Genomic DNA, 27,435 nt, shown 5'->3' with positions numbered 1-27,435 from the left:
TAAACAGTTTTGGGTATTTGCAACATCTTTTTGGTTTAGCCAGATTATGCACTCACTTCTTCATTTGGTGAATAGTGACAGTCAACTTGGTTAGAGTTGAAAATGTTTTCCTGGAATTTCAGTGTCTGCCTTGCTGTCAAGTGACAATTTTTTAAGCTCCAAAATTGTATGACTAGTCACCTGAATACTCAAAGAATATTTTTAAAACTTTTTTTGGTGTCTCTGTGATATTTTTATCTCTTGACTTTGTCCATAGTTGTATCCAAAGATTATTTTTTAACTGCGGCTGACTACAGGACAGTCCCAGACAGTAAGTGACCTTAGTGCTCCTCTGTCCAGCACTCCAAGAGTTAAAAAGAATATACTTCCTCTGGCTCCCCACATAAAAAAAATCAGTGTTTAAGTTAATGAAATGCTAGGATACCAGGTCTGCTACTACACCAAGGTTAAATGGTGCATCTGTTTTTGGGCCTAGTTAGGCCTTCATCATAGCAACGGTTGCTAGGGTGTAGGCCGAGGGTAGTGACAGCAGACATGTTTAACAGACATCCCAGACAGTATCCCTTGGGGTATAACACAATGAATTATACACTGTCTGGAAAAACCAAAAGAAGGGTTACATTACAATTCCAGATATTCTCATCGAAGCGTAATTACAACTCAATGCATGAACTCAAAATGTTTCATCTCCATTGTAGAAAAATTCTTGATCAGAGAGTGCCATTTTCCACGGCAAATCGTGCTTCTCACAACTAGCAAATGGGACCTCATCACTGATATCTTATCGCACCAGAGACTGTCATAACCCAGTAAATCTGATTATATGCGACAATATTTAAATATCAATTGTAAAGAAGGACAGCCCCAGTTGTTAGATCCCCACTAACTAATTAAATTACATAAAGTCACTGGCTAGACTGTATTGGTAAAGCAGAAACACGAAAATCCACATATGGCATACTTCTGGACATATTTAATCGCTGCGCCTCATTCTTGCAGCTCCCCCTCATTTGCTGACTGTGGTACAGGTAGTTCTATAACATGATAGTTGCATTCTTGTGCAACCTCGTGCTATAGAAAATTGTCATACAAAATCGGGTTATAGGGAATTTGCTATAGAAAATCGCTACACTGTACGGTAGAAAGTTCACGTTATCCAAACAGCATCCACTATTCATCAATTATATTACATCCAATTCGCGTTAACGACACACATGTTACAGGAGAACTACCTGTACTGAATATATTGCATTCAATTCCAACTCAAAACATTAAATCTGTTTTTCTCTCCACAGATACTGCCAGACCGCTGAGTTTTTCCAGTATTTGGTGGGTTTTAGATTTCCTGCATCCACAGTATTTTCCCTCTTTCCAAGTGTTGCACATATATTGATTAACTGATTGATTTATTGTTGTCATAACAGATCATACAGTGTACCAGGGTATCAGAATAGAATGCAGAATACAGTGTTACAGCCACAGAGAAGGTGCTGGGAAAGAAGTCAGAATTAATATCTGAGACGTCTGTTCAAAGTCTGATAACAGTAGGGAAGGAGCTGATCTTGAATCTGTTCGTACTTGTACTCAAACTTTTAAATCTTCTGCCCAACAGATGAGGTTGGAGGAGAGTATTGCTGGGATTGTATGTCGGCATGAATAAAGAACAGCACAGCACAGGAACAGGCCCTTTGGCCCACCACGGCATATCCCTTCTCAACAGTTAGCGCTCTGAGACAGACAAAGATGATACCATATCCAAGGTGTCAGAACTATCAGAACTGACAACTTACTCGGTCTCTTTACTCCAAACCAGAGGTCGCTACATACTGGTCTATACAATTGTGAAATATGCTTGAAATGATGGTGAGATTTAAAAAAAGCTTGAGTGGAGACCAGAACGAGGGACTATGAATAAATAGTTTCTATTAAGATCAGTCTTGGATCACCATAATTCCATCAGAACACAGCTGCTATGCTGGGTTAACCATGTTCATCAAATCCCACAGCTAGGGATGCTGTCACTACACCACAATGGGTCCTCTCCCCATGTCTCCAAAACAAGGATAATTCTAAGGGAGAGCTGAAGATGGCAACCATCAACATCGACAACCAGGAAACAGCTATGACTTCCGGAGGATGACTGCCCACAAGGATATCAAGCAGAGACGAAAACCTCAGCTCACTGAGAGGAGGACTCAGAGAAAACAGAGACTATTGAGTTGCGTAGTTTCTGTCAGCTCAGGGTGGGACACTTTCATCACTTCAGGTCATACTTAGCACAGAGCTGACCACACACCGCGTGCCCCCGCAACCCACAGAACAAACCATCACCGCCAGAAGTCTGTCACACCCTAGCAATAGGGAATCCAACAGGATCTTCATTATACTGATAGTCGTAACACTGCACACTACCACAAAGTGAACAGCATAAAAGCATTTAAGGGCAGGTGGATACATACCAGGGAGAAAAAAAATGTGCTGATAGGGTGAAACAAAGTGGTTTTTAAAGAAGCTGGCATGGATCAAATACTTAAAGGTCAACTGGGCTCAACAATCTATTTCCGAACCATATGTTCTATTTGAATGAGAATGATGCCACTCAGTGGCTCTTCTAAGAACTGACAAAAAGTCTTTACAACAAGGACAGCAAGAACTGCAGATGCCTGAGTCAGACGAGAATGTGGAGCGAGAGAAACACAGCAGGCCAGGCAACATCAGAGGAGCAGGAAAATTGACGTTTCAGGTCAGGATCCTTCTTCAGAAATCTGAAGAAGTTTCTGAAGAGTCCAAACCCGAAATGGCAACTTCCCTGCTCCTCTGATGTTGTTTACAAGAACAACGATATACAGATCATTGGGACTTATTTTCAAATTCTTAATCACTTGCAGCATGAAGCCAAGACAATATTTTCCACCAAAGTACGTTTCCTATGTAACTTGTCGAGCTTTCAACATGTTGCAAGACCCACAAGTGAAGATCAGTGAATTGTGGGCAGGCGGTAACTGAGTCAATGCATATAGATACAATTCAGCACGCAGTTTTTAATTATAGAAATACTTTGATTGTGTTGTGGGCTGTATGTCCTGACACACATTTCCATTGCAGAAAGTTCTGCATTTGTGAAACGCTCTGCTAGTAGAAGCATGCAGTCCCCACAGAAGCACAATAAATATGTGAACAGGATGAAATCACATCACATTAGGACGTGGAAGCTTTGGAAAGGGTGGAGATAGGATGTGGAAGCTTTGGAAAGGGTGCAGAGGAGATTTACTAGGATGTTGCCTGTTCTGGAGGGAAGGTCTTACGAGGAAAGGCTGAGGGACTTGAGGCTGTTTTCATCAGAGAGAAGAAGGTTGAGAGGTGACTTAATTGAAACATATAAAATAATCAGAGGGTTAGATAGGGTGGAGAGGGAGAGCCTTTTTCCTAGGATGGTAACGGCGAGCACGAGGAGGCATAGCTTCAAATGGAGGGGTGAAAGATATAGGACAGATGTCAGAGGTGGTTTCTTTACTCAGAGAGTAGTAAGGGAATGGAACGCTTTGCCTGCAACGGTAGTAGATTCGCCAACTTTAGGTACATTTAAGTTGCCATTGGATAAGCATATGGACGTACATGGAATGGTGTAGGTTAGATGGGCTTCAGATCGGTATGACAGGTCGGCACAACATCGAGGGCCGAAGGGCTTGTACTGTGCTGTAATGTTCTATGTTCTACTGGCAGTACCAGCAGAGGGGTATTGGAACAGGGTAAATTATTCCCATTGCTTAGGGATTCTAGAACTAGGGGCATACTCTGAGAATTAGTGCCAAACTGTTCAGAAGAGATAATGGGAACTGCAGATGCTGGAGAATTCCAAGATAATAAAATGTGAGGCTGGATGAACACAGCAGGCCAAACAGCATCTCAGGAGCACAAAAGCTGTCGTTTCGGGCCTAGACCCTTCATCAGAGAGGGGGATGGGGGGAGGGAACTGGAATAAATAGGGAGAGAGGGGGAGGCAGACCGAAGATGGAGAGTAAAGAAGATAGGTGGAGACAGTGTAGGTGGGGAGGTAGGGAGGGGATAGGTCAGTCCAGGGAAGACGGACAGGTCAAGGAGGTGGGATGAGGTTAGTAGGTAGCTGGGGGTGCGGCTTGGGGTGGGAGGAAGGGATGGGTGAGAGGAAGAACCGGTTAGGGAGGCAGAGACAGGTTGGACTGGTTTTGGGATGCAGTGGGTGAGGGGGAAGAGCTGGGCTGGTTGTGTGGTGCAGTGGGGGGAGGGGATGAACTGGGCTGGTTTAGGGATGCAGTAGGAGAAGGGGAGATTTTGAAACTGGTGAAGTCCACATTGATACCATATGGCTGCAGGGTTCCCAGGTGGAATATGAGTTGCTGTTCCTGCAACCTTCGGGTGGCATCATTGTGGCACTGCAGGAGGCCCATGATGGACATGTCATCTAGAGAATGGGAGGGGGAGTGGAAATGGTTTGCGACTGGGAGGTGCAGGTGTTTGTTGCGGACTGAGCGGAGGTGTTCTGGTGGTGGGTGTTTGGCAATTTCGTCCACAAACAGCAGTTGATACACAGTCAGTCATTAGTTTTAAATCCGAAATATATTTTTGTGTTAATGTTTTAAGGGATATGAGACAAAGGCACGTATATGGAGTTAGGCTACAAATCAACTATGACCTTATTTGAACGAGAGAAAGGTTCAATGGGCTGAATGGCCTACTCCTGTTCCGCTCTGTGTGCATTTTGCACATCTCAGCAGGCATTCTCTTTGTAGTATTGTATACATCAAATCAATAAAACAGGAGAAGTCCCTTACGCAACGCAGGAGGGAGAAGCAACACTGAAGTGATGTAGAACCACCACTGGTGGGAAGGAGTAATGACAGCCTGACCTGTTTAAGTGGAAGTTGCCCATTGTAATGTAGATAATGTAAAATCTTAAAATGGAAATGAAAGCCAATATAAAAAAAATTGAGAGCAGCAAGTGCAGAGATGTAAAATGTTTAATATATTAGAGATATTCAATATTTTACTACTGATAATTCATCACTCGTGTCTCTTCTGTATATCTCTATCAACTTGCAACTAATTCAAGAGAATAGATATTCCACAGTTTAGAACCATGGAAACAGTTTATTTATTTTTTTTAAAAAGGTTTATTAGTACATAGACAATGTCAATTCTCATGTCTTACTGCACACATGCATTTCCCAGGAATCATTGATTCTGCAGCAGAATAGGCCACTGGTGAGTGGGATTTATTCTCTCAAATCACTCAGAGAACCACAGCATTTGAAAATCAGTGAGCAACAGTTTGCCACCTGGTTAGCAACAATGCACTGAGATCATGACTCAACGACAACTTACATTCATATAGCACCTTTAAGTTTTAGAGTTTCTTCAAGGCTGAAAGATAGGGAGATTCAGGGTGGGAATTCCAGTGCTAGGAACCTCAGAAGGTGAATGCAAGGGCACCAGTGGTGCAGTACTCAAAATCAGGTTTGCTCAAAAGACCAGGTTTATACAGCAAGCCAGGGACAAGGCTATGAAGGCATTAAAATTCTTAACCTTGTCTTAAAAAGCCAAGTTGGATCATCTTTCAGTAAACACAAGGCTGATTGATAAGTGAGTGGTACTTGTTGAGAGTTAAATACTGGAGCAAAGTTTTAGATGGCCCTACATTTACAGAACGGAGAATGAGGAAGACCAGCTAGCGAGTGCACTGTAGTACAGAAGTAGTAATAAAGCCAAGAATGAAGTAGATGAGCTGAGAGAAGGGTGAAGATGAGCAATGTTACATAACTGGAAACAGGCAGCCTTCACAATGCCATGAATGCTGGTCAGAATCTTCATTCACCAAGATTGCAAGCAGAGTGGTTTACTCTGAGCCTGGTAGCAGGGACAGGGATCAGCGTTGGTGATTAGGAAACATTCCTGATTGTTCCCAATGACCCAGGAGTCCAGAACCAGATGTCACAGTCTAAGGTTATAGGATAGGCTATTTAGGGCTGAGAGAAGTAACTTCACCCAGAGAATGTACGGTCTGTGGAATTCTCTGCCACAGAAGGCAGTTAAGGCCAAAACATTCAATGTTTTCAAAGAGTTGGATAAAGTTCTTAGGTCTAAAAAGATCAAAGGGTATGGGAAGTAATCAGATTAAGGCTACTGAGCTGGATGATCATATTGAAGGGTGGAACAGACTTGAAGGGCCTACTCCTACTCCCGTTTTCCGTGTAACAGGAAACCAGCTTTAATCTTCCCAAGATTTATTAGAAAGAAATTTCTGCACATCCAAGACTGGATGTTGGGTAAGAAATCTTACAATTTAACAACAGGTTTTGAGAGATGTAATGGTGATGTAGAACCAAGATCGGTATACACATGAACACTGTGCTTTCAGATAACATCGCTGAAGGGAGCTTGGGCAGATGAGAAATTAGAAGGGGGCATCATTAACTCCTCAGGGGAATATCACAATAACGGAGAATCCAAAATAAGTTTTAAACATTGTTACAATTAGGTGGGAGAGCATGGAACCAGATGATAGTCCAATACACAAAAACAGGAATGCCCAAGCTAGAGCTCTCATGGCAGTGTTCCTCATTCTGAGCCAGGAGGCCCCGGCTTAAGCCCCACCTGCCCCAGATGTGTGTAATGACAATTCTGAACAGGTTGATTAGAAAATATCCAGGTTTGCCCAAGCTACAGCTGCAGTCACATACAGCCCGATACCAATTTCACTGGTAAATGAGCTTACTGCTCATCCCTCAGACTCCCGAAACCTGGGGCCATGGCATGAATCAGCGAGCAGGCTCCGAGAATCAGACTTTCAGAGAGGTTTGGGCTTAATGTGGGAGGGTGGAAAGAGGTGGTGGAGGAACAGGTAGGAAATGAGTTGCATCACAGGGAGATGGCAATGAGGGTCAGATGGTGGATGGAAACAGGCAGGCCACGATGGTGATTTTGGGGGAAGGGGGTTGTAAAAATAGTCAGGGCATCAGCAAATTCCTGCTAATCTCTCTTTCCCAACTACTTCTGGCATTGATTACCCTTTCACCACCCTGATTGATCAACCTTAGTGTTCCTTTTTTGGTTATTCGGTCGGGAAACTGATTGGTTAATTGGTGATTCCATGGCAATGTTCTGTTTGAACTCTCCTCCCATGCTCATGGCAGACTGGGAATTCCAGCTCAGAAGACAGACAGAGGGGGAAAGGAGGTAACAGTTGAGAAAAGTGGAGGTAGAAAGGAGGGAGGGGAGAGAAAATGATAGAAGTAAAGAGAGACTAAGTGGGAGAGGATAGTGAGGTGCAGTGAACCAAAAGAGGAATTAACCTCAGGCTGAAAGTCAACTCATTTTCTGACACATTTTCATGTGAATATCACTGAGGTTAGCTCTCAGATGCTTTACTAGGATCAGTGCCAGCTAAAGCTAACTCCCCACCTCAGCACTTCACCAATCTCTTCCCAAGTGATCATGAATTGGGGATGTTCCTCTCACTAGTTCTGCTTCTTAACCAAAAAGATGATTGGCTTTATTAAGCTGTGTCATTTGGCATTTAGAGCATAGAGCATAGAGCATAGAACAGTACAGCACAGAACAGGCCCTTCAGCCCACAATGTTGTGCCGACCATTGATCCTCATGGATGCACCCTCAAATTTCTGTGACCATATGCATGTCCAGCAGTCTCTTAAATGACCCCAATGACCTTGCTTCCACAACTGCTGCTGGCAACGCATTCCATGCTCTCACAACTCTCTGCGTAAAGAACCTGCCTCTGACATCCCCTCTATACTTTCCACCAACCAGCTTAAAACTATGACCCCTCGTGCTAGCCATTTCTGCCCTGGGAAATAGTCTCTGGCTATCAACTCTATCTATGCCTCTCATTATCTTGTATACCTCAATTAGGTCCCCTCTCCTCCTCCTTTTCTCCAATGAAAAGAGACCGAGCTCAGTCAACCTCTCTTCATAAGATAAGCCCTCCAGTCCAGGCAGCATCCTGGTAAACCTCCTCTGAACCCTCTCCAAAGCATCCACATCTTTCCTATAATAGGGCGCCCAGAACTGGACGCAGTATTCCAAGTGCGGTCTAACCAAAGTTTTATAGAGCTGCAACAAGATCTCACGACTCTTAAACTCAATCCCCCTGTTAATGAAAGCCAAAACACCATATGCTTTCTTAACAACCCTGTCCACTTGGGTGGCCATTTTAAGGGATCTATGTATCTGCACACCAAGATCCCTCTGTTCCTCCACGCTGCCAAGAATCCTATCCTTAATCCTGTACTCAGCTTTCAAATTCGACCTTCCAAAATGCATCACCTCGCATTTATCCAGGTTGAACTCCATCTGCCACCTCTCAGCCCATCTCTGCATCCTGTCAATGTCCCGCTGCAGCCTACAACAGCCCTCTACACTGTCAACGACACCTCCGACCTTTGTGTCGTCTGCAAACTTGCTGACCCATCCTTCAATTCCCTCGTCCAAGTCATTAATAAAAATTACAAACAGTAGAGGCCCAAGGACAGAGCCCTGTGGAACCCCACTCACCACTGACTTCCAGGCAGAATATTTTCCTTCTACTACCACTCGCTGTCTTCTGTTGGCCAGCCAATTCTGTATCCAAGCAGCTAAGTTCCCCTGTATCCCATTCCTCCTGACCTTCTGAATGAGCCTTCCATGGGGAACCTTATCAAATGCCTTACTGAAGTCCATATACACCACATCCACAGCTTGACCCTCATCAACCTTACTAGTCACATCCTCAAAAAACTCGATAAGGTTTGTAAGGCATGACCTACCCCTCACAAAGCCGTGTTGACTGTATTTGATCAAGCCATGCTCTTCCAGATGGTCATAAATCTTATCCCTCAGAATCCTTTCTAACACCTTGCAGACGACAGACGTGAGACTTACCGGTCTATAATTGCCGGGGATTTCCCTATTTCTTTTCTTGAAGAGAGGAATTACATTTGCCTCTCTCCAGTCCTCAGGTACGACTCCAGTGGAGAGCGAGGATGCAAAGATCTTCGCAAGTGGCGAAGCAATTGCATTTCTCGCTTCCCAAAGCAGCCGAGGACAAATCTGATCCGGGCCTGGCGACTTGTCAATCTTAATGTTTGACAAAATTTTCAGTACATCAGCTTCCTCTATCTCTATCCATTCCAGCATGCACACCTGCTCTTCAAAGGTTTCATTCACTACAAAGGTCGTTTCTTTCGTAAAGACAGAAGCAAAAAACTCATTTAGGGCTTCCCCTACCTCCTCAGGCTCCACACACAAGTTCCCTATGCTATCCCTGATCGGCCCTACTCTTTCTTTGACCATTCTCTTATTCCTCACGTAAGTGTAAAATGCCTTTGTGTTTTCCCGGATTCCTTCTGCCAAGCCTTTCTCGTGCCCCCTCCTGGCTCTCCTCAGACCATTTTTGAGCTCCTTCCTTGCCTGCATGTAATCCTCTCTAGCTGAACTTGACCCTAGCTTCCTCCACCTTATGTAAGCTACCTTCTTCCTTTTCACTAGAAGCTCCACCGCTCTCGTCATCCAAGGTTCCTTTATCTTACCCCGTCTTGCCTGTCTCAGAGGGACATATTTACTCATCACTCCCAACAACTGTTCCTTAAACCATCTCCACATGTCGATAGTTCCCTTACCATGGAACAACTGCTCCCAGTCCATGCTTCCTAACTCGTGTCTAATCGCATCATAGTTTCCTCTTCCCCAATTAAATATCCTCCCATTCTGCCTAATCCTCTCCTTCTCCATAGCTATGTAGAATGAGAGAGTGTTATGGTCACTATCACCAAAATGCTCTCCCACCACAAGATCTGATACCTGCCCCGGCTCGTTTCCGAGCACCAAGTCTAGAATGGCCTCTCCCCTCGTCGGCCTGTCAACGTACTGCGTTAGGAAACCCTCCTGAACACACCTTACAAAAACAGCTCCATTCAAATCTTCTGCTCGAAGGAGGTTCCAATCAATATTAGGAAAGTTAAAGTCACCCATTACAACAACCCTACTGCGTCCACACTTTTCCAAAATCTGTCGACCTATGCTTTCTACAATCTCCCTGCTGCTATTGGGGGGCCTGTAGTAAACCCCTAACGAGGTGACTACTCCCTTGCTGTTCCTAATTTCCACCCATACTGACTCAGTAGGCAGATCTTCCTCGACAATGGAAGCTTCTGTAGCTGTGATACCCTCTCTGATTAGTAGTGCTACACCCCCTCCTCTTTTTGCCCCCTCCCTATTCTTTTTAAATGTTCTAAACCCTGGAATATCCAGCAACCATTCCAGCCCATGAGAAACCCATGTCTCTGTTATGGCCACAACATCATAGCACCAGGTACTGATCCATGCTCTAAGTTCATCACTTTTATTCCTGATACTCCTTGCATTAAAGCAAACACACTTTAACCGATCCCTTGGTTCCTTCCCAGGAAAATCCTTCCCACTAGCTGGTCTACCTCTTGCTACTGCCTCACCTGCATCAACGCTCACCTCTGGTATACAGCTCAGGTTCCCACCCCCCTGCCATACTAGTTTAAACCCTCTCGAACTACTCGAGCAAACCTTCCACCCAGGACATTGGTCCCCTTCCAGTTCAGATGCAACCCGTCCTTCTTGTACAGGTCCCACCTTCCCCAGAAGGCATCCCAATTATCAACATATCTGAAACCCTCCCTCCTACACCAGCTGCGTAGCCACGTGTTCAGCTGCGCCCGCTCCCTGTTCCTCACCTCGCTATCTCGTGGCACCGGTAGTAAACCAGAGAACACTACTCTGTTCGTCCTGCTCTGCAGCTTCCATCCTAACTCCCTGAAATCACTTTTTATATCCTCAAACCTATTTCTGGCTGTATCATTTGTGCCAATATGTAACACGATTTCTGGCTGTTCACCCTCCCCTTTCAGAACTTTATACACCCGATCGGAGACGTCCCGGACCCTGGCACCAGGGAGGCAACATACCTTCCGGGAATCCCGATCTTGCCCACAAAATCTCCTGTCGATTCCCCTAACTATCGAGTCCCCTACCACGAGTACTTTTCTATTCTGCCCCCTTCCCTTCTTTGCCACAGTGTCAGGCTCAGTGCCAGAGAACTGACTACTATGGCTTTCCTCTGGTAGGTCAACCCCCCCAGCCTTTTGGTAAGGCAAACTAGGACAGGCTTACGCAGTTAATGACAAGTCGCTGGAAGAAATATTTTAAATGCACTGTCTGAAAACAGACAAAACTCAGGTGCAAGTGCATAGTGGCATCACAGGTAGACAGGGAGGTGAAGGCGTTTCGCACACTTGCCTTCATCATCAAAGCAGTGAGCACAGGAGTTCGAACATCATGTTACAGTTGAACTAGACATTGGTGAGGCCACATTTGGAGAACGGCATACAATTCTGGTTGCCCTGCCACAGGAAGGATGTTATTAAACTGGAAAAGGTACCATGGATAGAAAAGGTTTAGATGGATGTGGGCCAAGCACAGGCAAATGGGACTAGTTCAGTTCAGGACTGTGTTGTATGACTCTATGACTCTACATTGAAGCTCCGGGGATAGGCTGGTAACCTGAAACATTTATTGTTCAAAGAAATTAATTCATAGGATGTGGGCATTGCTGGCTGGGCCAGCATTTATTGTCCATCCCTAGTCGCCCTTGAGAAGGTGGTGGTGAGCTGTCTTCTTAAAGGTCTTAAGGGTTATTTCAATTCATTACTCATTCAAAACGCCAATTTATTGGTTTGCCAGTTTTTTGAAGTTGTTTACATCTGCGGCAACTGCTTTCTTGCCGAAACTTGCAGGGCTGCGGACTATGGAGATGGGAAACCATGGAGGATAGATCTCCGGAGCAGATAAGGTTTGTGACAGTCCTGGAAATTACAACTTCATGTTCAATAACAATCCATAATCGAAGAGGAGATAGGGCTAAGTGCCTGAGTGTTAGCACTGATCCTCCGCCAGGTAGATGTCGGCAACCATCCCTACTGGCAACTTTGATAACAAGATCGGAGTAACAAGGAGCTGAGGGAATAGAGTGCGGCAAGTTCAGAGGGAAACAGGTTACTGTGAGAAGCACAAGTCTACACTGGAGCAGAGATCAGTGCCATCATTCCACACTGAAATTTGCAACTAAAGCAGCTCACACATAAAAAGAAAGTTGCAACAGTAAAGAAATACTGGGCTGTCTCCTGCGCATCTATTTCACACTCTCCCCTCACAAACGATAGCAGTACTATCTTCACAAAAACTACTGCAATCAACTCTTCAAACTCTCCTGTGAAGCAGCACCATCTGCTGTCAAACATATTTACTGCAGAAATATTTAGAAAACAGACTTCAAGGTCAGTTTACAATAACATGTCCTACCTCCGGAAGGTTAATGAGCAGACAGTGAGAGAAGATGGGGTCTAGCTTGTCACATCATGGTCAAGCGTAGGTGCTCCCTATGTAGGATGGCACTCCTCAGAGGACAGCTGATTGACATTGGTAGAATGGCTCCTGATCCAGGGTCACACTCACAGGAAGTGAGGTGGAATCAGATGGGGAACATAAAGGTCTCAACTTGCTCCACAATTCTTGGGACTCCCAAACAAAGGACAGCCTTTCTTCATTCAAGCTTAAATAATTTTATTTTTCATTAACAGATTTACTCAAACAACAACTACAGTTCAACATCTCTGAATGAAAGTCACTTGCAAGTAAAGGCAATTCTGAGGGCTATATCAGGTCGCAAAGCAGATTGGAATCTGGCCTGTGAGGGATGTTAAACATGACTGAATTGACCCTCTATCCCATCCTCCTTTCCGTTCCCTCATACACTGTGCTCAGCCATACCAGGTCTCCAGGGAGCTACTGCCGCTGGATACTGTGACTGCTACTTGTATGTTTGGCTAAACTGGACAAAACCTTCTGGAATCCTCAATGAATAGAGGCCCCTGTGACTGAGGTCCACTCCCTAGTGTGCGTGATGACCCAGAATAGCAGGGTAATGCTACGTGAAATAAATTACAAATATGACAAGGTTTTAACAAGATAGAATTATTACAAGATTGGATGAGCTGGACTAGAGAGAGTTATTTTGAGTAGGCTGAGGCATGGCAGACAACAGTCTTTTTGGATCGGCTGTGGTAGAGACACAATGAGAGGCTTGGGAAAATGGGCAGAGGACAAGGTCAATTTGCTCCAAAGTTCCTCATCTCTCATGGGACCTTCAGGACATATTCCTTTCGCCATGGATGTTTTTGCTAGACCTCACCTTTAATTATGGAATCAAAGTGGAAATATCTTACAGGAAAAAGGAACAATAATTTTCTTTGGTTTTGGAATAAACACCCCTCCTTGATTTCTAACCTTTCCTGGTGTGCGGACATAGCTCAGTGTATGCCAGTTCCCAATTTGCATCTCATCTGTTCTCACAAACTACTAACTCAATTTGTGTGTCTATCATCAAGGCAAGGGAACCAATCCCGGTAAGGCATCTATAATTTATCATCAGCTAAACAGTTCCAGACAATGTGTATCAGAGTGTAAAGCTCTCCACTGTCCTCAAACATTCTCAGGACAGGTAAAACATAGGGCTAAATGAGCTCCCTCTACACCTGTTCCCATCAAGCACTCCCAGGACAGGGACAGCACAAGGTTTGGTAAGAAAGATGCATATTCCTTAAAAGGACATCACTGCCTCAGAGATACTGGACAGCTAAAAAGGGAAGCAGGTGGGGATGAGATTGTATTTTGCAAAATCTAAATCAGCTGTCAATAACTCTCATTTATAAAGATGTTAATAAATTAGTGTAATATTTCAAATCTTTCAAGCAAGGCAACTGAAGGCTTGGCAACAATACTGTAACATACAGTATCCATTAGCTTGTTTGTCACTAAAAGGGAGCCATTTGCAAAAGGGAGAAAAAATGGAACCGCTGCTTGTTAGCACATGACCACTCCAAACAGTAATGGGTTAAAACCTCTAATGCAAAGTCACAGCTTGGGAGCATAGGGGGAATCTGAATATTTTTACAAACTAAAAGATTATTTTAAAATCTGAATATATGCAGTTAGGGACGTCCAACTAGTGATTTTCATCCCGATAAGTCACAGAATGCGAACATAGCTCAAGCTTTGTTTTTCTAACCTCCTTCTATAGGAATCAGTTCCAGCTCAATACAGCCTGATCTGTGGCTCTGCTCAAGCAACTAATCTTCCAGTGTGAACTAGCATAGCTTCAGGCCATTTTTAACCAAGGCATGGGGTAGTTGGAACGAGTTAGGTGGGGGTGGGGCTATGTTGTGTGTGTGCAGAGGGGAAAGAGATCCCAGACCACTTCAGCCTGCCCCTGCTCTCTCTTGCTTTGTCATGTTAGTGGCCCTACTGGGCAGCAATCAGGAAGCCTGTGTGCTTCCCCCACCACGTGCTGTCACATTCCTCAATGTAGAGGCTGATTGTGGGAACAAAACTGGGACATTCCAACATGCATGTCTCAGTTACATTCTTTTACTGAATGGCAACTTTATTCTTGTACACTGACACAAGAAGCCATGCAGAATATGGACAGCACTCTAAAGCAGCGCAGACCCATTTCAACTTTGACAAATCAAAAAGGTCAACAAAAACCAATATTTAATTAAATTATTGAAACAGCTTCAGAGAGGGTGTGAGGCACCAGAGTTTCAACTGCTAACATAGCACGATTAACCTTGAGTCACACTGTTATTCCAGCTTGTAAATACTTGTCCAGCAGCTGTCAATTCCCATCCTGGACACTTATTAATGAGATGCTATTTTTTCCATTTGTCTAAGTCCTCAGGTTCCAGATCACCCGTCCTTGTAGTTACTACCTTTGTAAGGTAGTGTCCTGAATTTTCCGGAGCAGAATCTGCATGAGGTCGAAGGTGGTGAAGCTGGTCCCCACAGCAATAGGGCCTTTGATCCAGTTCATGCTCAGGCCTTTGTACAGGCCACCAATTCCACCCTCTTCCACAATGATCTGACGCATTGTCTCCAAAATGCTAGTGTACTTGCGGCATTGCACTCCTGCTGTCTGCATCCGTCGCCGTACCACGTCGAGAGGGTAGGAGGCCGACTGGCCTATTAAGCCAGCACATGCCCCAAAAAGTAGCCGCTCGTGAGGGTACGGATTGGCTCTCTCAGTTAATTCTGAAATCAAGTCACAAGCATAAGAGATACAGACGGTGCAAAATGCATTCTTTCCAAATGATAATCCCCACAAGACACTTATGAATGAGGAACACCATTCAGCCCTTTTTAATTAACTCATGCAGTGAGAGAGACTGGACAACCTGAAATTGCTCTCCTTTGACCAGAGAGGGGCAAAAGATGTTTAACACATCTTCAAAATTATGAAGGATTCTGTGGGAGACAGAATGTTTTCACCAGTAGGAAGACTAATAACCAGAAAACACAGGTTTAAGGGACATTAGAGAAAAAAAAAACAAAAGGAGGAGGACTCGGAACCAAAGGGCAAAGATTTAATATAATTAGCAAATGAATGAGAACTGAGATGGCAAAATTTGTTTTAAAAACAGTGGTCACGAGCTGATAAGTGCTGTTTGAAAGACAGTGGAAGCAGATTCAATATGATCTCTGAAAAGGAACTGGAGATTAATTTATGGGGAAAGACTTGCAGGGATGAGTCTATCAAAGAGCTGGCACAGGAAGAAGGCTGGTTGTATGGCTTCTATTTTAATTTTAATTGCAGGACTCAAATTAATGCTTCCTTTTGAGGACTTTGATTTGATTTTTGTATTGACTTTTTCATTCTTGCTCCCTCCTGTTTTAGACGATGCTCAAGTAGTAATTACCTTATGTATGTGTATCTTTGTTAGGGTTTTTTTCTTTAGATACAAAATACCATGAATACTTAAGTATACATTATTAAACATATTAACCTGGATATTTTTGAAAATAAATTTGTAATAGATAAATCTCCCACATAGCACAGTGGACAGTGCGGAAGGTTAACTAAGAGGACAGTAGGATTTTGATCAACTGGGCCATTGGGCCAAGGAATGGCAAGTGGGAATTTAATTCAGATAAATGCAAGGTGTTGCATTTTGGTAAGGCAAACTAGGACAGGCTTACGCAGTTAATGACAAGTCGCTGGAAGAAATATTTTAAATGCACTGTCTGAAAACAGACAAAACTCAGGTGCAAGTGCATAGTGGCATCACAGGTAGACAGGGAGGTGAAGGCGTTTCGCACACTTGCCTTCATCATCAAAGCAGTGAGCACAGGAGTTCGAACATCATGTTACAGTTGAACTAGACATTGGTGAGGCCACATTTGGAGAACGGCATACAATTCTGGTTGCCCTGCCACAGGAAGGATGTTATTAAACTGGAAAAGGTACCATGGATAGAAAAGGTTTAGATGGATGTGGGCCAAGCACAGGCAAATGGGACTAGTTCAGTTCAGGACTGTGTTGTATGACTCTATGACTCTACATTGAAGCTCCGGGGATAGGCTGGTAACCTGAAACATTTATTGTTCAAAGAAATTAATTCATAGGATGTGGGCATTGCTGGCTGGGCCAGCATTTATTGTCCATCCCTAGTCGCCCTTGAGAAGGTGGTGGTGAGCTGTCTTCTTAAACAGCTGCAGTCTATGTGTGTAAATAGACACACCTACTTGGAGAGAGAATTCCAGGTAGACCCACCTACTTGGAGAGAGAATTCTAGGATTTTGACTGGCACTGTAAAAATAGCAATATATTTCCAAGTTACATTGGGGAGGGGCTTCCTATGCATCGACTGTCCTTGTCTTTCTAGATGGTAGTAGCCCTGGGTTTGGAACAAGATGTCTAAAGGGCCTTCGAAAATTTCTGCACGGCATCTTGTAGATGGTATACACTGCTGCTACTGAGCTTCCATGGTGGAGGAAATGAAAATTTCTGGAGATGTTACAGCATAGTGGTACTGTTGCCAGACTAGTACAGGTAATCTTTCCCAGGATCCAGGTTTGAATCTAGATGGTGGAAAGTGAGTTTTAATAAAGTTGTAACAAAAAGTCTAATGATATCTCTGAAGTCATTGTCAATTGTCATAAAAATTATTTGTTTCACTAATAGCAGCCCTATAGAGAAAGGCTGATGTCCTTAGTTGTCTGGTCCAGATCCACAGCAACGTGGATTGGCTCATAACTACCCAAGCAAGCCACTCAGTTACAGCAAAATGCTCATTAGTCTCAATTTTGTTTTTCTCACTCTACTAACTTGCCCTATTGTGCCAAAAGTTTTCACCATCTTCTACTGTCATCAGAGTTGTAGAGTCAATGTCATACAGCAGGGAAACAGATCCTTCAGTCCAACCATCATAATGAAAGGTCAGATAACAAAATAAAAATTGTCACAAGTGAAAAATGGATAGAATTAATTTTCACATGAAGTAATGAGAAACAAAGTCAAAATTATATCTCTCATGAAGGATAAGAGGGTATTGTGACCTTTTTGGAACATGAACTTGGCCCACATCCGTCAAGTAGCCTCCTTCAGCTGCAATGATATTGTAAATTGTGTAAAATCCCATTTGCTGATTGGGAATAGGGTTTGGGACGAACACAAACCTGGCTCCTCAGCCTGCTCAATTAACATGGCATGATCTGGACACTCCCTCCCAGGATCACCACAATAATAGCTACTGACGTACCTGCATGGAATTTCTTCAATGTTTCGTAAGTGAAGAAGCTGAGCCCGGCATATGGAATTACCCCAAGGATTGTGGGCGAGAACCCACTGTACAAGGTCTTGACTCCTTCATCTCGAGTTATCCGGATGAAGACATGCAAAATATTGCCATACCTAATGGCACAAAAAATATATAATATACCATCAAGGCAAGAAGTGCACTGCATACAATGTCTCCATTGAGTAAATAAGCAATCACTTCCAGGAGCAAAAGGGTGGGTAACAAGAGGAGACAGATTTAAAGAAATCTGAACTAGAGTGACATGAAGAAATACTTTAAATGCACTATCTGAAGACATAAAAGTGGCAGGTTTAATAACAATTGGTGACATTTTCCAAACTCGTAACCACCTGGAAGGACATGGGCAGTACATGCATGGCAATATCTGGAGAAAAACAGAGTGGTGGGAAAAGAGCAATGGATTCTGATTAATCTGACTCCTCTATCCCAGAATCAAAGCAAGAATAATGGCAAGATGCTCTCCTTATGTGCAGTGCAATTCTACAATTGTCTGACACACAGAAGTGATGAAAGAAATAATATTTACATAAATATAACACTGGAAAGTGCATCTAGCAGAAAATTAATTGCCTTTGATTAATTTCAAACTCAGTTCTTGGAATAAAAACAACACAGACTGGAGCCTCCAGCATTCAAGAAGCTGAACACCATCTAAGATAAAGACAGACCACCATCTTATCAATTATAAGAGAAGATGGGAGCAGTATTGAGCCATTTGGTCCATTGCCCACTTCTGCCTTTACCTCATAATTCTTGCTTCCCTTTTAATTGAAAATATGCTTCAGCAAGGCATTTGATAAAGTTCCCCATGGTAGGCTCATTCAAAAGGTCAGGAGGAATGGGATACAGGGGAACTTTGCTGTCTGGATACAGAGCTGGCTGGCCAACAGAAGACAGCGAGTGGTAGCAGAAGGAAAATATTCTGCCTGGAAGTCAGTGGTGAGTGGGGTTCCACAGGGCTCTGTCCTTGGGCCTCTACTGTTTGTAATTTTTATTAATGACTTGGATGAGGGGATTGAAGGATGGGTCAGCAAGTTTGCAGACGACACAAAGGTTGGAGGTGTCGTTGACAGTATAGAGGGCTGTTGTAGGCTGCAGCGGGACATTGACAGGATGCAGAGATGGGCTGAGAGGTGGCAGATGGAGTTCAACCTGGATAAATGCGAGGTGATGCATTTTGGAAGGTCGAATTTGAAAGCTGAGTACAGGATTAAGGATAGGATTCTTGGCAGTGTGGAGGAACAGAAGGATCTTGGTGTGCAGATACATAGATCCCTTAAAATGGCCACCCAAGTGGACAGGGTTGTTAAGAAAGCATATGGTGTTTTGGCTTTCATTAACAGGGGGATTGAGTTTAAGAGTCATGAGATCTTGTTGCAGCTCTATAAAACTTTGGTTAGACCGCACTTGGAATACTGCATCCAGTTCTGGTTGCCCTATTATAGGAAAGATGTGGATGCTTTGGAGAGGGTTCAGAGGAGGTTTACCAGGATGCTGCCTGGACTGGAGGGCTTGTCTTATGAGGAGGGGTTGACTGAGCTTGGACTCTTTCAAAGGAGAAAAGGAGGAGGAGAGGGGACCTAATTGAAGTATACAAGATAATGAGAGGCATAGATAGAGTTGGTAGCCAGACACTATTTCCCAGGGCAGAAAAGGCTAACATGAGGGGTCATAGTTTTAAGCTGGTTGGAGGAAAGTATAGAGGGGATGTCAGAGGCGGGTTCTTTACACAAAGAGTTGCGAGAGCATGGAATGCGTTGCCAGCAGCAGTTGTGGAAGCAAGGTCATTGGGGACATTTAAGAGACTGCTGGACATGCATACGGTCACAGAAATTTGAGGGTGCATACATGAGGATCAATGGTCGGCACAACATCGTGGGCTGAAGGGCCTGTTCTGTGCTGTACTGTTCTATGTTCTATGCTCATCTAAGCTTTGAATATCCTTAATGAACCAGGCTTGAATTCCACAGAATCATTACTCGCTAAAGAAATTCCTCCACTGCACAATCTGAGTAAGCGGTTTCCCATTTAAGATAATGCCCTCTGGTCCCAGAATCTGCCACAAGGGGAACTATCTACATCTGCCTTGTTAAGTGTCCGATCCAAGTTTCTCACTCTGAAACTGAATGCTCAATTCTACCATGTGATGTTACTGTTCCCTTGGGGATCATTTATCAAATCTGCCTTACTACACATCACCAGGTCAGAAACTGGCTGGATCCTTGGTTGTATTATAATATATTGTTTTCGGAAATGGTCCCAAATATTCTATGAATTCTTCCTCTGTGAATCTGATGTTCCCAGTCTACAAGATTAAGGTACCCATTATTAATGTACTGCTATAATAGTGTGGAGCTGGAGGAACACAGCAGGGTCAGACAGCAGAGGAGTAGGAAAGTTGACGTTTTGGGTCAGGACCCATATTTAGAAATCTGAAGTCCCAACCCGAAATGTCAACATTCCTGCTCCTCTGATGCTGCCTGACCCTGCTGTGTTCGTCCAGCTCCACACTATTATCTCTGACTCCAGCATTGGCAGTTCTTGCTATCCTATTAGTGCACTGATGTTTTTTTTCAATCATACCCTCACCACCTCCTGATTATTCTTTGTCCTACAGTACAGATGCTGTTACAGACTACTTCCATCAGTGTCTTTTTCTCTTCTTTCTCGTACCTCGACATAATGGATTTTATATCATCCAGTCCAAGACTATTCCTTGCTACTGTTCTTACCCCATCTCATAATAACAAAGTTATCCTATCACCTTGCCCTTACTGCCTGACCTTTCAAAAGGGTCACATACAACTGAATATCTATTTCCCAACCTTGATCGCCTTGCAACCTTTTATCCAAAGCGGCTGGAAAATCATGGCTGATGTGGTTGGTTCACTCGCCGAGCTGGTTCATTGTTCCACAGACATTTTATTACCCTGTTGGATAACGTTATCAGTGCAGCCTCCGATGAAGCACCATTGTGTTTTCCCGCCTGGTTTTCAAACTCTGAAGTCCATTGAGCTGGATTGCCTCACTTCCAGTTTTCCTTCGTAGTGGAGTATATATGGGGTCAAAGTTCTATGTGTTTGTTGATGGCTTTCTTCGTGGAGTACCAGGCTTCTAGGAATTCCCATGCCTGTCTCTGCTTTGCTTGTCCCAGGATCTTGGTGTTGTCCCAGTCGGTTCTCCTTATCCATGCGGATTGAGATGAGTGAGTATTGGTCATGTCTTTTTGTGGCCAATTGGTGCTCGTGTAGTCTTGTTGTTAATTTCCTTCCTGATTGTCCGATGTAGCGTTTGTCACAGTCACTGCAAGGAATCTAATAGATGACATTGGTCCTGTCCATAGTGGGAAGTGGGTCTTTAGTTCAGGTGAGCAGTTGTCGTAGGGTTGATGTGGATTTGTGTGCCATTCTGATGCCCAACGGTCACAGAAGTCTTGTGGTTAGTTCCGATGTGTTCCTGATGTAAGGTAGCATGATGAGTGTTTCAGGATATGTGGTATCTTCCTGGTGTTGTTCGTGCCGGCATCTTCTGACCCAGTTTTTTGGATAGCCATTATCTTTGAAAGCCCAGAAGAGATATTCTTCTTCTTTTTGCATAGTTCTGTGCTGCGGCAGTGTATTGTTGCCCATTTAAATAATGTTTGTACGTAGCTTTGTTTGTGTGTGTTAGGATGGTTACTGTTGAAGTTTAGTACCTGGTCCGTGTGCGCATCTCTTCTGTGTACTTTCATTTGGAGTTTCCCATTTGTCTTGCACTCTACCATGACGTCCAGGAACGGGAGCTGTTTGCTCTTCTCTTCCTCTCTGGTGAATTTGATTCTGGTGAAGGTATTGTTTATTAGTTTGTGTGCCTCCTTTAATGGGTCCATTTAATGATGACAAAGGTGCCGTCCATGTGGCGTATCCATAGTTTAGGTTGGATTAATGGAAGGGCAGTCCTTTCCAGTCTTTGCATCACTGCCTCGGCTAGAGGTCCGGAGATAGGTGATCCCATGGGTGTCCTATTGATCTGTTCGTATGTTTGGCTGTTGAAAGTGAAGTGGGTGGTGAGGCGTAGGTCAAGTAGCTTCAGCATATTGTCTGTGGAGATGGTTTCACTGGGGTCTTGTTCTTGTTCTATTAGTGCTGTCATTATTTTCCTTGCTAATGGTATGTCTATTAATGTAAATAGGGCAGTGGCATCAAATGACATCATGATCTCCTCGTCATCTATCCTTATGTCTTTGATGGAGTTAAGGAACTCTTGGACTGAGTGGGGTGCCTTTTTGACCAGGTACCTTAGTCTCCTTTGTAGTTCCTTGGCTAATCGGTGAAATGGCGAGCCTGGTAGGGAGACTATGGGTCTAAGGGGTACTTCCGATTTGTGTACTTTTGGGAGGGTGTAGAATCAGGGTGTGTTGGTTCCTTCAGGTTTCATTCTTAAGAAGTTTGTTTTGTCGATCTGTCTGGTCTGTTTGAGTCTTTTTAGCGTGTAGACGATTTTGTTGCCTCGTTGTGATGCCGGGTCAGTATGTACCAGCTGGTAGGGGTTCTCGTCAGCTAGCAGTGCCTATCTCTTGGAGATGTAATCCCTTTTATTTAGTACTACAGTCATGAGCCCTTTGTTTGTGGGTAGTATTGCAATGTTCTTAACTTTCCTCAGTCCTTCTAGGGCTTGCCTTTTCAATGTGTTGAGGGCATTGAGTTCACTCCTTCTGGTCAGTGTCGGGATTACTGTCTGTCTTATGGTTTGAAGTGTTTCTTCACTGATGTTGTTGGTCCTCAGTATGGCCAGGAATTCCATTTTGTTGACATCTCTGTAGTTACAGTTAAGTCCTGGGTTAGAATGGCTTTTTCTGTATCTGTCAGTTACCTGTCAAAGAGGTTTCTTATCCAGATGTCTGCTCAGGTGCTGTTGTCTTGGTGGGTAAGTGTGGTAGCTTGTCTTGAAGGGTCTGTCTTTTCTTGGCCCTTGTGGTCTGTTGGCTGATGTTGATGGCTTGTTCCAGGTCCGTTGTCCAGTCTTGATTGGTAGCTTCCAGGAATAAAGTTTTTTGGCGCGTAATTTCTCTTTCGTATTTGTGGAGCCGGTTGTGTGCGTCGTTTATCATTACATTTACCACCTTGCAGCCGTTTTCTTCTGCTGTTTTGCGGGCTTGCGGGTTGTTGATGGGTGGTTTGTATCTCACACTGTGGGGTAATACCTAGTTCCTGAGGCATCGCCGTAGGAAGTAGAGTTGCTTGCGGGTTGTGCTGATGATGTTACTCAGCAGGGTATTGAAACATCTGCGGAACAATAAACCAGCTCGGTGAGCCAACCAACCACAACAACCTTAGAATCATGGCTGATCTTGAGTTTCAACTTCGCTTTCCTGGCCAGTCCTCAAATCCTTCCATGTTAAAAAATCCATTTATCCCAGCCTTAAATGTATTCAACAAAGGAGACCTTATTTCAAATTGCTGCATGGCTTCTTATGTACACATCTTTGAGGGAACAATCTTGGTCAGCGAGCACAGACAATATGCAGGAGTATGGCCCGGTGTGGATGAGGTGACAGGCCAAGGTTTAGATGAGCTCAGTTTCACGAAAGACAAAAGTGGACTAAGCGGGGAGCAGTTTCTGTACAGTTTATGGAGGGTCGCTTTATTTAAATCATTATTGATGATGCTACTTTCAATACGTACATTTCCTTTGGAGTTACAGCCATTCGTGCTCGCACCAAGTCTAGTGGATATGTCAACGTAGTGGCTGTAATACCAGCCATTGATCCAGCCAGGAGCCGTGGGAGGGGAGGCAAAGGTCTGGCAAAGAGAGAGAGAGAGACACGATCATAAAGTGGAAGATCTGCAGAGAAAGACAGAAAAAAAAAATCAGTCATAACTATGGATGGGTGGTCAACACAAAGCTGGACACGAAAGATGAATGTGCTGCCCAACAGCACAGGGGGTTTGCCATTTGTCCCATCTTGTCTGTACCATCTCAAAGAAGCATTGTGACTTAGTCTTAATCTTATATTTTCCTCATACCCTATTAAATTGTTTCTATTTAAGTAACCATCTAATGCTCTCTTGAATGCTTCAATCAACTGTCTCCACTACACTTTCAGACAGTGCATTCCACATCCAAACCAAACATTGTATAGAAAAGGCTTTTGTCATTTTACCCTTGCAACATTTGTAAGTCACTTTAAATATATGTTTTCTCAATCTTGATCCTGTTACAAGAACAGTTTCTCCCCATTTTCTCTATCCAGTGCTTCACCATTTTGAAAACTTCCACCAAATTTCCTCTTAGCCTTCTTCTCTTGGAGGTGTCCCAACTTCTCCAACCTATCCTCAACAGAAGCTTCCCATCTCTGGAACCATTTTGTAAATCTCTTCTACGCTGTCCGATGTATGCACATCCTTCCATAGTGTAGCACCCACAACTGCATATAATATTCCAACCGAGGCCGAACAAGTGGGTGTTCTGCAATCAAGATTTTGCTTTTTGAAATATGATTTTTTTTAAGCAAGTGGGAAATGGTGTTCTTTGCTTTAAAACATTCTTGTATTGAAACATTGGAAGAAACTGGCTGTAAAGTGAGCGTAAATGCGATGACACGAGGACACCCAGGAGCACTCATTACTTGAAAGAAATTGGTTAGCATAATTACAATTCAGAAACCAGAACCTATAAGCCAAGATAGCTACCTCTTGCATCCTACTTAGCTAGAGCACACACATTCAAACCCCAAACTTGTGCTTGAATGAGTTATTCAAGGCTGACATTCCAATGCACCACTGAAGGGTGTGATATCACTGATGCTCTTTATGTAACATGGTAACCTGAGCTGTGGTCTGCATGTTCGACAATAAAAACTGTGCTGTGATAATGGTAGAGATGGCAAGAGCAAAGTGGGAAATATCGCCATCACATGACTATAATCCCATCCGCTTTGCTGATTCCCCACTTGATGTTGAAGGCCAATGGATTTCAGGCAATTTCTTGATCTCACGTCCATGAAGACAACAGCAGAAGGTAGGACCCATCGGAGAATCGAACGCACGATGTAAAGGTGCGGAGGTCACTGCGCGTCTCATTATATCTGACCTCAGATACGAGAGGCATAGACAGAGTTGATAGTCAGAGACTATTTCCCAGGGCAGAAATGGCTAACACGAGGGGTCATAGTTTTAAGCTGGTTGGTGGAAAGTATAGAGGGGATGTCAGAGGCGGGTTCTTTACACAGAGTTGTGAGAGCATGGAATGCGTTGCTACCAGCAGTTGCGGAAGCAAGGTCATTGGGGTCATTTAAGAGACTGCTGGACATGCATATGGTCACAGAAATTTGAGGGTGCATACATGAGGATCAATGGTCGGCACAACATCGTGGGCTGAAGGGCCTGTTCTGTGCTGTGCTGTACTGTTCTATGTTCTATACTATCACAAGTGGTTTGCGAAATTGAAAATGTTTACATGGCAATTTATGATGGTCAAGAGAGGTACAAAAACAGAAATACTGGGGAGTCAGATTTGTTGACAGTTTTAGGAGCCAATAAAAGGCTATTAAATATACGGATACTGATTAGTATTCAAGAAATCTCCATTCAGAAGCAGGAGCAAAACAAAATAATGGCCAATAAAGTGCTGCAGAAACCCAGTAGGACCAGCATCAACTGTGGGCAGAGAAAGAGTTAATTCTTTCAGCCCAATAGCTCTTCTTCAGAACTCCTGTTTCTTTCCCCACAGATGCTGTCAGATCCAATGAGTTCCTCCAGTATTTTGTTAAGAAGAAAACAGGTCAAATCTCATTCTACATATTACACTTTAGTTCTGATTATCTAGCAAAACCTTTTCTCGCTGATGTCTCACAATTCAACAAGCCTTCTCCCATCCAAAATGCTCTTCTCTTCCAGTATTGTATCTTTTAGGTAACGATTCTCCTCCCAAGATTCCAAGTCACTGCAGCTACCAAATCTATTCTCTCTACCGTATCTACCTTGCTAGGGTACAATCATAAAAATTAGCAGTGGGATCCTAAACTGAAGTCAGAAGGATAAGTTACCATTCAAATATAACTTAATTAATCCAGGCATTTGGCAGCACAAGCGATTCATTAGGAAACCAGACAAGGGGAGTTTCTAAGCAAAGATTATGACATTTGCAGGAAACAATTTCTATCTTCCAACACTAACGCCAGACAAGGCCATAAATCTACTGCCATTTGTTCCATGCAGAAACAGTTTCTACATTCTGTAGTTGTTAAATTCATTGAATTTAGAGAAAGGGGAAGGAGATGGGGCTAAGAGAATGGCCCAATTTGTGAGCTGGGATGGTCCAAATGCTGCAAGCTTGCACAACACTCCCTAAAAAAGTACTCCTCAACAATAGTCCTGCTCCTGTGTACTGACCTTCCGTGGGTCCCATAGTAGGATCCCAGAATCTGTTTGTACTGTTCATGAGAGCAGAACTGAAGTGCAGCATAAGGAACAACTCGGACCATGGTGGCAGAGTTACCCCGCCAAAGGCTGAAGAGACCATCCATCCGGTAGGTTTGGTAAATCAGCTTCACAACTTCCTATGGCAAATGTCAAGACAAAACAATTATTCGTTGGTATGAAACAAAGATAGAAAAACTTGTATCTACATCAAACCATTCGCACCCTCAGAACATTTCAACCTACTTTAGAAGACACGAAGTGTATCGGGGAGAAAAGGCACGCCTGATGAAAGGGAGAGGGGTAGGGAATATGGGTACTCCAAAAAAAACATACAGGGCATTAGGGTCAGACAGCACAGAAACAGACCCTGTGGTCCAACCAGTTCATGCCAAATATAATCCCAAACTAAACTAGTCCAATCTGCCTGCTCCTGGCCCATTTACCTCTAAACCTTTCCTATTCAAGTACTTATCCAAATATCTTTTAAACATTAAGTGAACCCACGTCCAACACTTCCTCAGGAAGTTCATTCCATACATGAACCACCCTCTGTGTAAAAGATTTGGCCCTCATGTCTTTTTTTAAAAAAATCTCTCTCCTCTCACATTAAAAGTGTGCCCTCTAGTCTTGAAATCCTCCACCCTAGGGAAAAGACAACTACCATTAACCCTATCTATACCCCTCATTAATTTTATAAACCTCTATAAAGGTTGTCTCTCAGAACAAGGCAAGGGAGAGGCATGAGACAATTTGTTCCTGCAGAGGGTTGGCACACATATGGTGGGATGAACAATCTAATTTAGTGACATAATTTCTCTTTGAGAAGGTGCATCCATGGGTAAGCTAGAGTAGACAGAGTGTGCAAGTGTACAATGGAGAGAGAAATCAACGAGATATAGAAAAGATGGTCAAGGTGTGGAAAGAGTGCAAAAGTCACATTTCAAATACTCCTTTCACAACTAATTCTTGCAACCAATTAAAATGTTTGTTGAACTGCACAGTACTTGCTGTACACAAATAGAGAAAACAATTTATACACAGCAATTCCCACAAGAAACAATGGAGGTCACTATACGATTATTTTAGGTGACATCAGGTTGGTCAGGACACCTGCAAGAACTACACGGTTTTCCAAAGAGTGTCTTGGGATCTTTTTAATCTCAACAGGCAGTTGGTCTTAGTTTAAATGTCTCATCTGAAAAATGAAGCCCCAGGACAGTGCAACATTCCTTCAGCACTGAAACTAACCCGAGTCTGTTTGGATGACATTCACAAAGCTGGCACTTGACCTATCAGCCGCTGATGCAGGTGTGTGTGG

General features: G+C 43.6%; 1 protein-coding gene across 3 annotated transcripts in view; it reads right to left on the bottom strand.

The window, feature by feature from the left end:
• Positions 1-14,594: 14,594 nt before the first annotated feature.
• slc25a42 (solute carrier family 25 member 42) overlaps positions 14,595-27,435 on the bottom strand; it is a 49,624-nt gene continuing 36,783 nt past the window's right edge. For all 3 annotated transcript variants that reach the window (XM_048559617.1, XM_048559616.2, XM_048559615.1), the window contains exons 5-8: positions 26,088-26,254; positions 23,379-23,495; positions 17,656-17,807; positions 14,595-15,148 (exon numbers count right to left, since the gene is read on the bottom strand). In XM_048559617.1, coding sequence (XP_048415574.1) covers positions 14,826-15,148; positions 17,656-17,807; positions 23,379-23,495; positions 26,088-26,254 — 759 coding nt within the window. In that variant the 3' untranslated portion in view covers positions 14,595-14,825. The remainder of the gene's footprint in view (positions 15,149-17,655; positions 17,808-23,378; positions 23,496-26,087; positions 26,255-27,435) is intronic.

The sequence above is a fragment of the Stegostoma tigrinum genome, chromosome 30, assembly GCF_030684315.1.
Source record: "Stegostoma tigrinum isolate sSteTig4 chromosome 30, sSteTig4.hap1, whole genome shotgun sequence".
Classification (NCBI taxonomy): domain Eukaryota; kingdom Metazoa; phylum Chordata; class Chondrichthyes; order Orectolobiformes; family Stegostomatidae; genus Stegostoma; species Stegostoma tigrinum.
The sequence above is the reverse complement of the archived record's forward strand: the minus strand, read 5'-3'. Positions and strand labels throughout refer to the sequence as shown.